This window comes from Phaethon aethereus (assembly GCF_964289735.1).
Source record: "Phaethon aethereus genome assembly, chromosome: 35".
Lineage (NCBI taxonomy): Eukaryota > Metazoa > Chordata > Aves > Phaethontiformes > Phaethontidae > Phaethon > Phaethon aethereus.
In genome coordinates, this window is record NC_138611.1 from 216,741 (window position 1) to 231,432 (window position 14,692).

General features: G+C 71.7%; 2 protein-coding genes across 2 annotated transcripts in view; one reads left to right on the top strand and one right to left on the bottom strand.

The window, feature by feature from the left end:
* The window catches only part of TACO1 (translational activator of cytochrome c oxidase I), a gene marked incomplete at its 5' end in the record, with an annotated part of 41,122 nt that overhangs the window by 25,610 nt on the left and 820 nt on the right, over positions 1–14,692 (bottom strand).
* PRF1 (perforin 1) lies at positions 3,390–7,483 on the top strand (the record flags this gene model as incomplete). The annotated part of the gene is made up of 3 exons (XM_082012314.1): positions 3,390–3,393; positions 4,391–4,952; positions 6,118–7,483. 3 exons carry the CDS (start codon positions 3,390–3,392, stop codon positions 7,481–7,483), a joined length of 1,932 nt encoding a protein of 643 aa, XP_081868440.1.

The following is a 14,692-nucleotide window of genomic DNA, read 5'->3' on the forward strand; positions in this document are numbered from 1 at the left end:
GTTTGGGGGTCCCAGGGGGGATTTGGGGTCCCTGGGGGGTTCGGGCGTCCCCGGGTGGGTTTGGGGGTCCCGGGGGGGGCTGTTGGGTCCTTGGGGGGTTCAGGCGTCCCTGGGTGGGTTTGGGGGTCCCGGGGGGGGGCTGTTGGGTCCCTGGGGGGGTTCAGGCACCCCGGGTGGGTTTGGGGGGTCCCTGGGTGGGATGTTGGGTCCCTGGGGGGGCTGTTGGGTCCTTGGGGGGTTCAGGGGTCCCCATCTGGGTTTTGGGGATCCCTGGGGGGATTTTGGGTCCCTGGGGCGTTCGGGCGTCCCCGGGTGGGTTTGGGGGTCCCGGGGGGGTTTGGGGGTCCCTGGGTGGGATGTTGTGTCCCTGGGTGGGGGTTCAGGGGTCCCCATCTGGGTTTGGGGGTCCCAGGGGGGCCTTTGGGGTCCCTGGGGGGTTCGGGCGTCCCCGGGTGGGTTTGGGGGTGCCGGGGGTCCCGGGCGGGCGCTGACGGGGCGCCCGCAGCACGGGGTGCTGTCGCAGCAGTTCCTGGCGCTGACGGGGCGCTGCCACGCGGCGCAGGCCCGGTACCGCCAGCGCAGCCTGGCGCGCATCCGCCGCCAGCTCCACATCGGTGCGCGCCGGGCCCCGGGGAGGGGGGGTCTCGGGTGCTTGGGGGTCCTGGGGTGGGGGTCCCGGACACCTGGGTGCTGTGGGGAGGGGCGCCAGGATGTCTGGGTCCTGTGGGAGGGAGTCCCCAAACACCTGAGTCCCTTGGGTGGGGGTCCCAGATGCCTGGGGAGGGGGTCCCGAACTGTTAGGTCCTCCCCCCCAAACACCCAGGTCCCTTGGGTGGGGGTCCCAGACCCCTGGGGAGGAGGTCCCAGACCCCCTAGGTCCCCCCCCAAACACCCAGCTCCCTTGGGTGGGGGTCCTAGGTGCCTGAGGGTGCTGTGGGAGGGAGTCCCGAAACACCTGGGTCCCTTGGGTGCGGGTCCCAGACCTCTGGGGTGGGGGTCCCAGGCCCCTGGGTCCTGTGGGTGGGGGTCCCCAAACGCCCGGGTGCCCCCAGCCGGCAGCGCCTCGGTGACGGAGGAGGAGCTGGAGCAGATGCTGGAGACGGGGCAGAGCGAGGTCTTCATCTCCAACGTGAGTGGGGCACCCATGGGTGCTGGGGGCCCCGGGGGGCTCAGAGACCCCATAGGTGCCCTATAGCACCCGTGGGTGCCCCCAGCCGTCTGCAGCCCTTGAGGGACCTATAGGTTCTAGGAGGCACCCCCGGGTGCTGGAGGGCATCGGGGGCACCCGTGGGCTGCTGAGGGCACCCATGGGTGCTGATGGCGAGCGGGGGCGCCCTGGGTGCCGGCGCAGGTGCTGGGGGCGACGCGGGCGACGCGGGCGGCGCTGGAGGAGGTGGGGGTGCGGCACCGGGAGCTGCAGCGGCTGGAGAGGGGCCTGCGGGAGCTGGGGGAGCTCTTCGCCCTGCTGGGGAGCACCCTGGAGGGGCAGGTGGGTGCTGGGGGCACTGGGGGGCAGTGGGAGGGACTGGGAGGCTCTTGGCGGGCACTGGAGCAGCTGGGAGGGCACTGGGAGGGACTGGGCAGCTCTTGGGGGGCACTGGGAATGACTGGGAGGGCACTGGGAGGGACTGGGTGGCTCTTGGGGGGCACTGGGAGCAACTGGGAGGACACTGGGAGGGACTGGGCAGCTCTTGGGGGCACTGGGAATGACTGGGAGGGCACTGGGAGGGACTGGGTGGCTCTTGGGGGGCACGGGGAGCAAGTGGGAGGACACTGGGAGGGACTGGGCAGCTCTTGGGGGGCACTGGGAATGACTGGGAGGGCACTGGGAGGGACTGGGTGGCTCTTGGGGGGCACGGGGAGCAAGTGGGAGGACACTGGGAGGGACTGGGAGGCTCTTGGGGGGGCTCTGGAAGGGACTGGGAGGGCACTGGGAGGCTCTTGGGGGCACTGGGAGCAACTGGGAGGGCATGGGGAGGGACTGGGCGGCTCTTGGGGGGCACTGGGAGCGACTGGGCGGCTCTTGGGGGGCACTGGGAGGGCACTGCAGGGACTGGGAGGGAGCCGGGGGAGGACTGGGAGGCACTGGGAGGAAGTGGGAGGGAACTGGGAGGAAGTGGGAGGGACACGGGAGGACACTGGGATGCGCCTGGGGGGACGGGCACTGGGAGGGACCGGGGGAGGGGGGATGCGGCACTTCCCTGACAGGCCGTACTGGCGTGTGCGGCTCCGTACTGGTCCGTACTGGTCCGTACTGGTCCGTGCTGGTGCAGGGAGAGGTGATCGACCGGATCGAGCGGAACATCCAGGAGTCGGGGACGCGCCTGCGCAAAGGGCAGCAGCACCTGGGGGCGGCGCGGCGCAGCCAGCAGGGGGCGCGCCAGGTGCCGGAAGTCCGGGTGTCCCCCTGGGAGCCGTCCGCCCGCCAACCCCACCCCGGACACCTGGGTTCCGCCCCACAGACACTTGGGTGTCCCCGTGGGGGTGTCCCCCCCTGCCAACCACAGCCCGGACACCTGGGTTCCCCCTCCCCCTCGACTCCCTAGGTGTTCCCCTGGGTGTGTCCCCCCATCAACGCCACCACAGACACCTGGGTTCCGCCCACCCCCCCCCCCCCGATCCCTGGGTGTCCCCCTGGGGGTGTCCCCCCCCCCAACCCCACCCCTGACACCTGGGTTCCGCCCCACAGATACCTGGGGGTGTCCCCCTGGGGTGTCCCCTGGGTGTGTCCCCCCTGCCAACCGCACCCCGCACACCTGGGTTCCGCCCCACAGACACCTGGGGGTGTCCCGGGTGTGTGTCCCTGGGTGTGTCCCCCCCCCGCCAACCCCACCCCGCACACCTGGGTTCCCCCGGCGCCTGGGTCCCCTGACCCTCCTTGTCTCCCCCCTCCCCCCCTCAGAAGAAGCTGCTGGTGGGTGTTTGCGTCAGCGTCACCGTCATCATCATCGTCGCCATCATCGCCGCTACCGTGGCAACGGGGTAGCCGCCCACTGCCAGCACTGGTGAGGGCCTGGGAGGGGTGCTGGGACCAACCGGCGGGGGCTGGGGGGCACGTGGGGGTGGTAGAGGCTCTACTGGGGGTGACTGGGGGGAGCTGGGATGAACTGGGAGTGACTGGGGAGGTTACTGGGACAAATTGGGCGTGACTGGGCCGCCACCAACGGCCATTTCGCCCCCCCCTGCTGCCAGGTTGCTGATGTCACTTCCTGTTGGAGGGAGGGGGCGGGGCTTTATGAGGGCCCCGCCTGCACTCCCATTGGCCAGCACAAATCCTCTCTTGCCTTAAGCCCCGCCCACTCTAGCCGGGACCCACTTCCTGTCTGGAATGATGTCATTTCCTGTCTCGGGGAGGGGCGGGGCCACACCTCCCCCCCCCCCCCCCCGCCATGGGCCCGATTCTGAGCTACCTCGTCCCGGGCGCCTGGGCCCCCCCCGCCCCCAAATAAAGCACTTTTCACCCCAAACCTGTCGCCCCGCCTCGCGTGCCCCCTCCCCCACCCCGGCCGCCTGGATCCCCCCCCCCAAACTTCCCCCTCCCCCACAAGTGCTGCCCCACATCCTGTGTCTGTGGGGAGGGGGTGGGGGTGAGGCCGGCTGCTGGCTCCCTCCTTGGGGGGCTGACACCCCTCCCCCCGTCCCCCCGCCCGCCCAGACGTTTGGGGGTGGGGGGTGGGGGGTGAGGTGTCAACCTGACCCTCCCCCACCCCTCCAGAGCACCCAGGCGGCCGGCCGGCCCCTCCCCCACCCCGCGGGCGTGGGGGTGTGAAGCCGCGGGGGGGGGGTGGGGGGGGGAGGATGTGACGGGGCCCCCCCCATCCCCCCCCCCCCGGTGTCCCCACGGCTGTCGCTGCCGCCGGTGAGTACGTGGGGACCCGGGTGGCGCCGGGACCCCCGTGTCCCCCCGTGTCCCCCCACGTCCCCCCGCCTCCCCCCACGTCCCCCCACGTCCCCCCATGTCCCCACCGTCGCGTCCCCCTCCCCAAAACGGGGTCCCCGTCCCTGTGTCCCCCCCCCACGTCCCCCCCACCATCCCCGTGACCCCCCGCTGTGTCCCCACGTCCCCCCACTGTGACCCCACCCGTGTCCCCCCACCACGTCCCCGTCCCTGTCCCCCCGTCCCCACTGCCGTGACCCCACCGCTGCCGGTGCGTCCCCCTCCCCGTCCCACGTCCCCGTCCCCACGTCCCCACATGCCCACCCCCATCCCTGTGACCCCCCCCGTGTCCCCGTGACCCCCCGCCGTGACCCCACCCCCATCCCCGTGACCCCCACTGTGTCCCCCCGTCCCCACCCCCGTCCCCGAGACCCCCCACCGCGTCCCCACGTCCCCCCCGCCGTGACCCCGCCGCCGCCGCGCCCCCACCCCGCCTCTCCCCTCTCCCCCCAGGCCATGGCCGCCCCACGCCGTCCCCTCTCCCGCCTCTGGCTCCTCGCCCTCCTCGCCCTCGGGGCTGCTCCCCGGGGACCCCCGGCTGCCGCCGCGCCGGGGGGGACGCCTGCGCCGCCGCCCCCCCGGCCCCCGGCGCCCAGACCCTGGGCTGGAGCTTGGACGTCACCACGCTCAGCCTCGGCGCCGGCCGCGTGCTGGACCTCGGGGGGGACCCCGGGGGGGACCCCGGGGGGCCGGGGGGCGGCTGCCTGCTCTGCCCGGACCCCCTGGGCGGGGGGCACGGGCGCCGGCTGCCGGCCGGCGTCGGGGGGTGGCGGGCGGGACGGCGGTGCCGGCAGAGCGCGCGGGTGGCCGCCGGCGCCCGGGCGGCGGCCACGGTGGCGGCCGAGGCGGAGGAGCTGGCCCGGGGGTGGCGGGTGGGGCTGGGGGGGGCGGTGGGGCCGCGGGCGACCTTGGCCATGGCCGGGTCCCACTCGCGGGCGGCCGAGTTCGGGCTGCGGCGGCAGCGGCAGGACCGGTACGTCTTCGCCAGCCTGCAGCTGCGCTGCGTGCACTACTGGTGGGTCTGCTCTTCGTCCCCCCGTCTCCAGCCTCATCCTCATCTTCATCCCTTGTCCTCCTCATCTCCATCCTGCCCATCTTCATCCTGCTCCTCATCCTCATCTTCATCCCTACTCCTCCTCCTCCATCCCTCTTCCTCCCCATCTCCATCCTCCCCATCTCCATCCTCCTCCTCATCCTCATCTCCATCCTGCCCATCTTCATCCTGCTCCTCATCCTCATCTTCATCCCTACTCCTCCTCCTCTTCATCCCGCTCCTCCTCCATCCCTCTTCCTCCCCATCTCCATCCTCATCTTCATCCTCCCCATCTTCATCCTGCTCCTCATCCTCATCTTCATCCCTACTCCTCCTCCTCTTCATCCTGCTCCTCCTCCATCCCTCTTCCTCCCCATCTCCATCCTCCCCATCTCCATCCTCCTCCTCATCCTCATCTCCATCCTGCCCATCTTCATCCTGCTCCTCATCCTCATCTTCATCCCTACTCCTCCTCCTCTTCATCCCGCTCCTCCTCCATCCCTCTTCCTCCCCATCTCCATCCCCATCCTCATCCTCATCTTCATCCTCCCCATCTCCATCCTGCTCCTCATGCTCCTCCTCCCCATCTTCATCCCACTCCTCCTCTTCATCCTCCTCCTCATCCTCCCCATCTCCATCCTCCCCATCTCCATCCTCCTCATCCTCCCCATCCCCATCCTCCTCCTCATCCTCATCTTCATCCTCCCCATCTTCATCCTCCTCCTCATCCTCCCCATCTTCATCCTCCCCATCTTCATCCTCCTCATCATCCTCCTCCTCCTCATGCTCCTCCGTCCCTCCTCCTCCTCCCCATCTTCATCCTGCTCCTCCTTCTCATCTTCATCCTCCCCATCTTCATCGTCCCCATCTTCATCCTCTTCCATCTTCATCCTTTCTCATCTTCATCCTCCTCCTCCTCCTCCCCATCTTCATCCTCCTCCTCCTCATCTCCATCCTCCTCCTCCTGCTCCGTCTCCTCCACCACTTCCATCTTCTCCCCCCCACCCCGGCCCCGCGTCCTTCGTCCCTCAGTCCCTCAGTCCGCCCCCCAACCCCCCGGCACCCCCATAGCACCCATAGGCGCCTCCAGACACCCCACAGACCACCCGGCCGCCACGTCTCACCCTCCCCCCTTCCCCCCCGACAGGACCTGGATCTCCCCCCGCGCCCGCCCCTCCCCCCACTTCCTCCGCGCCGTGCGGGCCCTGCCCCCCCGCTTCACCCCCGCCACGGCGGACGACTACGGGGAGCTGCTGGCGGCCTACGGCACCCACTACATCTGGGCGGCGCGGCTGGGCGGGCGCCTGCGGGCCGTCACCGCCATCCGCTCCTGCCAGGCCGCCATGGCGGGCGCCGGCGCCCAGGAAGTGGCCGATTGCTTGGGGGTGGAGGTGACGGCCGGCGGCGGCGCCGGGAGAGCGGGCGCCACGGCCAGCGCGTGCCGCCGGGCCCGGGCGGGCAACGAAGCCAATGCCACCTTCAATGAGCTCTACAGCGAGCGGCTGGTGGAGGTGGAAGGAGGCGAGCAACATGGCGACCTACTCTACGGCAGGCCTGAGGCCTACACAAGATGGCTGCAAAGCCTCCCCGCCGCCCCGGGGCTGGTGGCGGCCGACGTCCGGCCCCTCCACACCCTCCTGCCCCGCGGCGAGCCCCGGCGGGCGGCGCTACGGGCGGCCGTCGGCCATTACATCGCCTGGCGGGCCTTGCGGGTCAACTGCAGCCGGGCCTGCGCCGGCGGCCATCTTGTCGGGCCCTGTCAATGCGGCTGCCTCGCCGACGCCGCCGTTACCGCCGACTGCTGCTCGCGGCGGCGGGGGCTGGCGCGGCTGACGGTGTGGGTGGGGGGCGGGCAGGGCTGGCGGGGGGACCACTTCTCCAAGACCGACGCCTACGTCTGGGTGATTTTCGGGGGGCGGCGGGCGCAAACGGCCACGGTGTGGAACAACGACCGGCCACGGTGGGGGGCCCGGCTGGATTTGGGGGTGGTGGAGCTGCCCCCCGGCGCCCGCTTGAGGCTGGAGGTGTGGGACGAGGACAACAAGTGGGACGACGACCTGTTGGGGGTCTGCGAGGAGCCGGTGGAGGCCGGGGGGCACCGGGAGGTTGTCTGCTTCCCCGGGGGCGGCCGGCTGGAGTTCAGCTACCGGGCGAGCTGCGGCCCCTCGCTGGGGGGGCCCCTCTGCCACGACTACGTGCCGCAGCCCCCCGAGGGCGACGGGGGGCTCTACCGCTTCTCCCGCTGGCCCCCGGCGCCCGGGGATGGCCCCGTGCACTGGCCCGACCAAGAGGAAGAGGAGGAGGAGGAGGAAGTCGGCCCCGAGACCCCCGACCTTGACGCCTTCTGGGGGTCCCCGGAGACCCCCGGGGTGGACGGCTCCTCCGCCGGAGCCCGAGAGACGGGGGCGGCTTTCGGGGAGGACCCCGGAGACCCCCTGGACGAGCCCACGGGGGCCTTCGGTGACCTCCCGGCGCCGTGGCTGGGCTCTGGGGAGGGTCCTCCAGACCCATAGCGTCCACCCCCGGCCTCCGAGGAGGGTCTCCAGACCCACGGCGTCCACCCCCAGCCTCCGAGGAGGGTCTCCAGACCCATAGCGTCCACCCCTGGCCTCCGAGGAGGGTCTCCAGACCCACCCCAGGTCCAGCATCCGCCCCACACCCCCCGGACCCCCGGCACTGCAAGGCCTGATGGGAACCTCCGCTGGGGGCAGGGGGGGATTAAACACCTTTTGCTGCAGCCCCCGACTCCGTGAGGTCTCTTGTGGGGGGGAACTGGGAGCTACTGGGAGGCACTGGGAGGGGCGGGGAGAGTGGTGGGAGGGGTCTTCCGGGCCACAGACCCCAGACAGACCCACTCCGTGCCCCACAGACCCCCCGACACCCCACAGACCCCCCAGCACCCCACAGCGCCCCACAGACCCCCCGACACCCCACAGACCCCCCAGCACCCCACAGCGCCCCACAGACCCCCCGACACCCCATAGACCCCCCCAGCACCCCACAGCGCCCCATAGACCCCCCGACACCCCATAGACCCCCCCAGCACCCCCATCATAGCGTCCCACGGACACCCCAGGACCCCCATGGACCCCCCCAGCACCCCCAGAGCGCCCCATAGCCTGACCCCCCCGCCCCCCACCTGCACCCCCCGAGCCCCCGGGGGTCCCGGGCGTGGGTTTTGGCGCAGGCTGCACCCAAGGGCCCCCGGCATCCGGGCCCCACGGAACGGGGGGGCGGGGGGCAGGCTCTGCGCGCGTGACGTGGAGGGCGGAAGGGCCCTGGCATGGGGTACCCGCTTTCTGCCCCATAGCGACCCACGGCGCCCCATAGGGCCCCACGACACCCCCCCCACCGGCGCAGGTGAGCTCTAGCCCTCCCCACTGCCCCCCCGCAGCTCTCTGGGCCCCATAGCGGCCCCATAGCAGCCCCGAAGGAACCCCATGGCCCCCCCTGCCCCATAGAACCCTTATCCCCCCCCCCCCGCGAGCTTCCCTGGCCCCATAGGGCCCCTTAGGGGTTGCACAGGGCTCCCCCAGCCCCACAGAAGCCCCTTGGGGGTCCCACAGGGCTCCCCCAGCCCCATAGAGCCCCATAGAGCCCCTTAGGGGTCCCACAGGTATCCCCCAGCCCCATAGAGCCCCTTAGGGGTCCCACAGGTATCCCCCAGCCCCACAGAGCCCCATAGAGCCCCTTAGGGGTCCCACAGGGCTCCCCCAGCCCCATAGAGCTCTCTGCCCCATAGCAGCCCCTTAGGGCCCCCCCTCGAACTCCCCCCAGGCCCTCCCCCCGCCCGCCATGGCCCCACTGTGGGGGCTGGCGCTGGCTCTGCTGTGGGGCGCGGGGGCCGTGGGGCGCCCCACGGCGCTGCCCCAGGACTGGGTCCCCCCCTGCGGCCGCTGCCTCTGGGCCATGGTGGGGCTGGGGGCGCTGGGGGGGGTCATGGTGGTGGCGGGGGGGCTGCTGTGCCAACGCCTGCTGCGGGGGGGGCCCCCGCCCCCCCCCGAGCTGTGGGGCGCCCCTCCCCCGCCATGGGGCGACGAGGAGCCCCCCCCGCCCTCCCCAGCTCGGGGGCCCCCCCCGGGGCCCCCCCAGCCCCACATCACCCTGCGGGACATTGGGGCCTTCTTCCAGCGCAGAGGGGGGTAGGGGGTCCCGAAACCGGCGCCGCGGGGCACCCCCGAAGCACCCCTGCCGAGCCGACGGGGTGCCCTGAAACCGCCAATTGGGAGCCATGGGGGGCCCCGAAACCCCCAACGGGGACTGTGCCCTGAACCCGCCGCTCGGGAGGCACGGGGCCCGCCGAAACTGTGACGTCAGAGCATGGGGTACCCCCAAAATCACCAGCCGGGTCCTGAAACCCCCAGCGAGGAGCCGTGGGGTGCCCTGAAACCGCCCAGGAGGAGCCGCTGGGGGGTCACTTGAAACAGTCATTCAGGACCTTTGGTGGGTCCCGAAACGGCCGACTGGGAGCTGCGGGACCCCCTGAAACAACCGGGCGGGACCGTGGCCTCAACCAGGACCCATGGGGGGGCCCCGAAACTGCCGGCATCTCCCTGGATCCGTGGGGCTCCTTGAAACCGCCAGTGTCTTCCCAGGATCTACGGGGCGCCCCAAAACCGACAATATCTCCCCAGATCTATGGGGAGCCCCGAGACCGCCAGCGTCTCCCCGCATCTATGGGGCAGCCTGCAATTGCCATCGTCTCTTGGGACTTGGGCGGGGGGAGGCCCAAAACTGCTGCCAGCCCCCATAAGTGTGGGGGCCCCCCCCCCCCCCGGGAGCCATGGGGGGGCCCCGCCCTGGGCGGCGCTTCCTGCCCGCGCTCCCCGCTTCCTGCCCGCGCCGCGCTCGCGCCATCCCCCGCCAACGGCCGCGGCCCCACAGGTACCAGCGTGGGGGGTCCTGGGGGGGGGGGTTGGGGGGCACAAGGGGGGATTTGGGGCGCCCAAGGGTGCTGTGGCAACTCGGGGGTCCCCAAGGCGGTTATGGGGCACCCGGGGCCTTGGGGGACCCAAGGGTGCCGTGGGGAGCTGGGGGTCCCGAGGGGGTTACGGGGCACCCAAGGGTGTCACGGAGGACCCAAGGGTGCTATGGGGACTTGGGGGTCTCGAGAGGGACGTGGGGGTCGCAAGAGGGTTGTGGAGCACCCAAGGGTGCTGTGGGGACTCGGGGGTCCCAAGAAGGGTTGTGGGGGTCCCAAGGGTGCTGTTGGGCACTGGGTGGGTCCCATGGGTGCAATAGGGTGTCATGGGGACTCCATCAGGGTGACACCCTCCTGTGGCCCCACAGGTCCCACCCCCCAGCCCAGGGCCATGGGGGGCCACCCCCCAGCTCATCTGGCCGTTGCCCTCTGTGCCCTCCTGGCCGCCTGCGCCACCCCCCTGGACCCCCCCACTGGGACCGCCCTGGGGGCCACCATGGGCTCCTACCCGGCCACAGTGGCCACCAGCTCCCTGCTGGCCACCACAGGCCACCAGACAGCCCCGGTGGCCACCACCGGCTCCAAAACATCCCCATTGGCCACCATGGGCCACCAACCAGCTCCAGTGGTCACCACCAGTCCCAAAGCAGCCGTGGTGGCCACCAGCGCCCCCTCATTGGCCCTGATGGCCTCCACCGACCCCAAGAGATCCCTGGAGGCCACCACCGACCACCAAAAACTCCCCGTGTCCACCACGGGCCACCAACTGGTCTTGAAGACCACCAATGGCCAGCAACCGGCCCCGAAGGCCACCATCAGCCCCCAGTCAACTTTGGAGACCACTGCTGGCCACCACGTGACCTTGGAGGCCATGGTGACCCATCGAACAACCTCAAGGACCTCCGTTGGCCACCCACCAACCCTAGAGACCACCACGGGCCACCAACCAGCCTTGAAGACCACCACGGGCCACCAACCAGCCTTGACGACCACCACGGGCCACCAACCAGCCTTGAAGACCACCACGGGCCACCACTCAACCTCGGAGGCCACCACTGGCCTTCGACCGGGCCCGAAGGCCACCATGGCCTCCTACCCAGCGTCCGGCCAGACGGCAGGTCCGCCGGTCCCCCAGGAGAGCTCGTGGCGGTGGCTGGTGGTGGCAGTGGCCACGGTGGCCACATTGGTGGCCCTGGGGCTGCTGGCGGCGGCGTGGCTCCGCTGCCGGCGACACCGCTCGGGCTCCACGTCCTTCGGGCCGTGGGCCGGCCCGGCTCAGCTCCCCGAGGACGACGGCTGCGGCGCGGCGGGGACGGTGACCCAACCCTTGGTGGCCACCGTGGCCACCGGCCAAGGTGGGGCCACGCTCAGCACCTTCCAAGCCACGCCCGACTCGGTGGCCATGGAGGAGCTGCCGGACCCCCCAGGGGACCCCCAGGTTAACGGGGACCCCGGCGTCCAGGGCGCGTCCCCCCCGGCCTCCCCGAAATAACCGCTATGGCTTCCTGTTGCCGGCAGGGCTGGAAGGCGTCCGCGCGCCCCCGCTGAAGGGCGGGGCTTCGCGCGGCGTTTCCGGCGACAACCTGCGATATTTCTCCTTTTTCACTTTTTTTTTGGGGGGGGGGTGGGGAGCTATTTAATAAAAAAACAAACAAACCCCCGTCATGAGGCCGAAACCGCTGCGGCACCCCGGGCGTCCCCCTCCTCGCCTCCTCCGCCCCCCTCCGTCACCCATGGGTGCCTCCGGGGTGACTCGCAGAGCCGCGGGGTACTAATTAGCCGGGCAGCCTAATGAGGGCCTGTGCTGCAGGCTCCCGTCCCCAGCGGGGAAGGGACCCAGGCGTCGGGACCCCGCCCTGTGGCCGACGAGGGCGATGACGTCATTCCTCCAGCGCCAGAGTTTATTGGGTGCTCGCGGTGGGCGGGAATCGGCCCCAAAATGGGGTAAAGGCCCAGTTTACCCCCTCAAAGGGGCCTGGGTGAGGGGATCCAAGATGGCTGCCTTCACAGCGCTGCCCTTTCCAAGATGGCTGCCCAGTCCAACATGCGCCACCCGATCCAAGATGGCCGCCGGCTCGCCCGCTCGATGCCACGGTGGTCTCCTGTTGCCGAGCGATCCAAGATGGCCACCCAAGCGCTCTCGGCGGGGGGAAGGGGCGTGGGAATAGACCCAACGTGGCCACCAGCCACCCAAGATGGCCACCGGTGGTCATCCAGCTCACGGTTGCCACCACCCACCCCTGGCCAAGCCAAGATGGCCGTCCAGCGTGGGCGCCGAGCCAAGATGGCTGCCGCACCCCAACAGGCTGGGCCAGTATGGCCGCCAGCCTGCGGTCAAGCAGCCCAAGATGGCCGCCAAGGAGCCAAGCTGGTGTGACCGCTCCAGGGCTCCAGTGATGCAACTGGTACGGGGACACCACCCAGTACAGCCACTGGTCCTCCCGGAGGCGGCCCAGTATGGCCCTGCCCACGCCAAGATGGCCGCCCTCAACCCCCCCCACATGCCCACCATGGCCGATCTGCCCTCAGCCCTGCCCACCCCAAGATGGCCGCCCTCAGCCCAACCAATCCGCTGCCCTCGGCCCTGCCCACCCCAAGATGGCCGCCCTCAGCCCTGCCCACCCCAAGATGGCCGCTCTCGGCCCAACCAATCTGCCGCCCTGAGCCCTGCCCGCCCCAAGATGGCCACCCTCGGCCCTGCCCATCCCAAGATGGCCGCCCTCGGCCCAACCAATCCGCTGCCCTCAACCCTTCCCGCCCCAAGATGGACACCCTCAGCCCAACCAATCTGCTGCCCTCGGCCCTGCCTGCCCCAAGATGGCCGCCCTCGGCCCAACCAATCCGCTGCCCTCGGCCCGCCCCAAGATGGCCGCCCTCAGCCCAACCAATCCGCTGCCCTCAACCCTTCCCACCCCAAGATGGCCGCCCCGCCCTGCCTGCCCCGAGATGCCACCTTCCACCATTCCCAAGATGGCGGTCCTAGGCTCCGCCCACTCCAAGATGGCCGCCCTAGGCAGGCCCCACCCCTTCTCGGCCTCGCCCCCTCCGCAGGGCGCGGACGGCGGCCATGACGGCGGTGGCCGCGACGGTGACGAGGGAGACGGCGGCCGAGGCGGCGATGCCGAGGAGGGCGGCCATCTTGTCGGCGCGGGCGGGCAGGGCGCAGGCGAGGGGCGGGCAGGGGGCGGCGGGCAGGCGGCAGCCAATGGGAACGGCCGTCAGGGCGGGCAGCTGCCGCCACAGCACCGCCCACAGGAAGGCCCCCTCCCCGCCGCCAGCGCGGCTGCCGCCCCCGCCCCCAGCCACACCCGCCAGCAGCCGCGCCCATCATGGCCGCCGGGCGCGGGCAGGGCGGGCAGGGAGGGGGCCGGGGAGGGGGGAGGGCGGCCGGCGGCCGCGTCGGGCCTAGTCGGCGCGGTGCCGGGGCGACGCCCGGCGGCCATCTTGGACTGGGCCGGCGGGCGGCCTCCGGCGGCCATCTTGGATTGGGCCTGCGGATAGCCCCTGGCGGCCATCTTGGATTGGGCCTGCGGGCGGCCTCCGGCGGCCATCTTGGATTGGGCCTGCGGATAGCCCCCGGCGGCCATCTTGGATTGGGCGCGCGGGCGGCCCCCGGCGGCCATCTTGGCTTCGCCGATCCAGGAAGCGTCTGTCGTCCACGTGGCATCGGCGGGCGGGCGGGGCCGGGCGGCCCTCTCCCGATTCGTCCGTCCGCACGAGCGCGCCGCCGTCGCCGCCGGCGGCCATCTTGTGGCGGGGCCGGCGGGCGGGGGGGTGCAGCAGGCGCAGGAGGGTGATGGGGAGGAGGGCGAGGAGGAAGGAGAGGCCCCAGAGCGCGGCGGTGGGGGCGGGGAAGTGCCGGTCGTAGCAGAGCGCGGCGCAGAGGCGGCGCAGCCCCGGCGGGGGCGGGGGCGGGGGCGGCCCGGGGGGGGCCCAGGTGCAGAGGAGGTCGTGGGGGGGGCCCCGCCAGGCCCCCCGGGCCAAGGCCAAGGCCAGCAGCCGCAGGGCGAGCAGGAAGTACCAGCGCCCGGCGCCGGGGGGGCCAGCGCCCCCCGGGCCACGTGCAGCAGCGCCCGCGCCGCGCCCGACGTCATCTGGGGGGGGGGACACACACGCACGCGTGACCGCGCGGCGGGGGGGGGGGGGCGCGTGTGTGTCCCCCCCAAAAACGGGGGTCCCAGGGGCCGGGGGGGCCCCACAACACCCCCCCCCCCCCCGCCCCACATGGCCCACCCGCCCACATCCCCCCCCCCCCCCCCTGTACCTCCCGTCCGTCTCGTCCTCCCTCCTCCTCGGGGAATGGGGCGGGCCGAAAGCTGGGCGGGGGCCGAAAGCTGGGGGCGGGGCCACCCCCCAATCTCCGCCTCCTGAAGGGGCGGGGTCAACCTACGGGTCACGCCCCGGCACCGCCCCGCCTATGCCACGCCCCATGGAGGGCAGGGGAGAGGCGTCTGGATGTTTTTAATTGGTCGCTGAGGTAACGAGATGCAAATGAGGGTGATAATGAGGGGGTGGTGCCGGCGGGGGGGAGGGGAAACGCGGGGCTGGATCGCAGGGTAAGAGCCGGAAGTGGATCCTGGGCGGGGTCCTGGCTGCAGCCAATCGGGGGCCGGAGGCGGGCCGGATCACGGCTTGGAGCTGGAGGGGGGGAAGGAAAACCCGGCCTGGATCAGGCTTTTGGTCAGAGCTAAGACCCGGCCTGGCTCGTGCCTGGGATTGGGGTCGGAGGCAAAACCGGCCCGGATTCACCACCCAGGATTGGGGTTGGAGGCAAAACCCGGCCTGGATCATGGCTGGGATC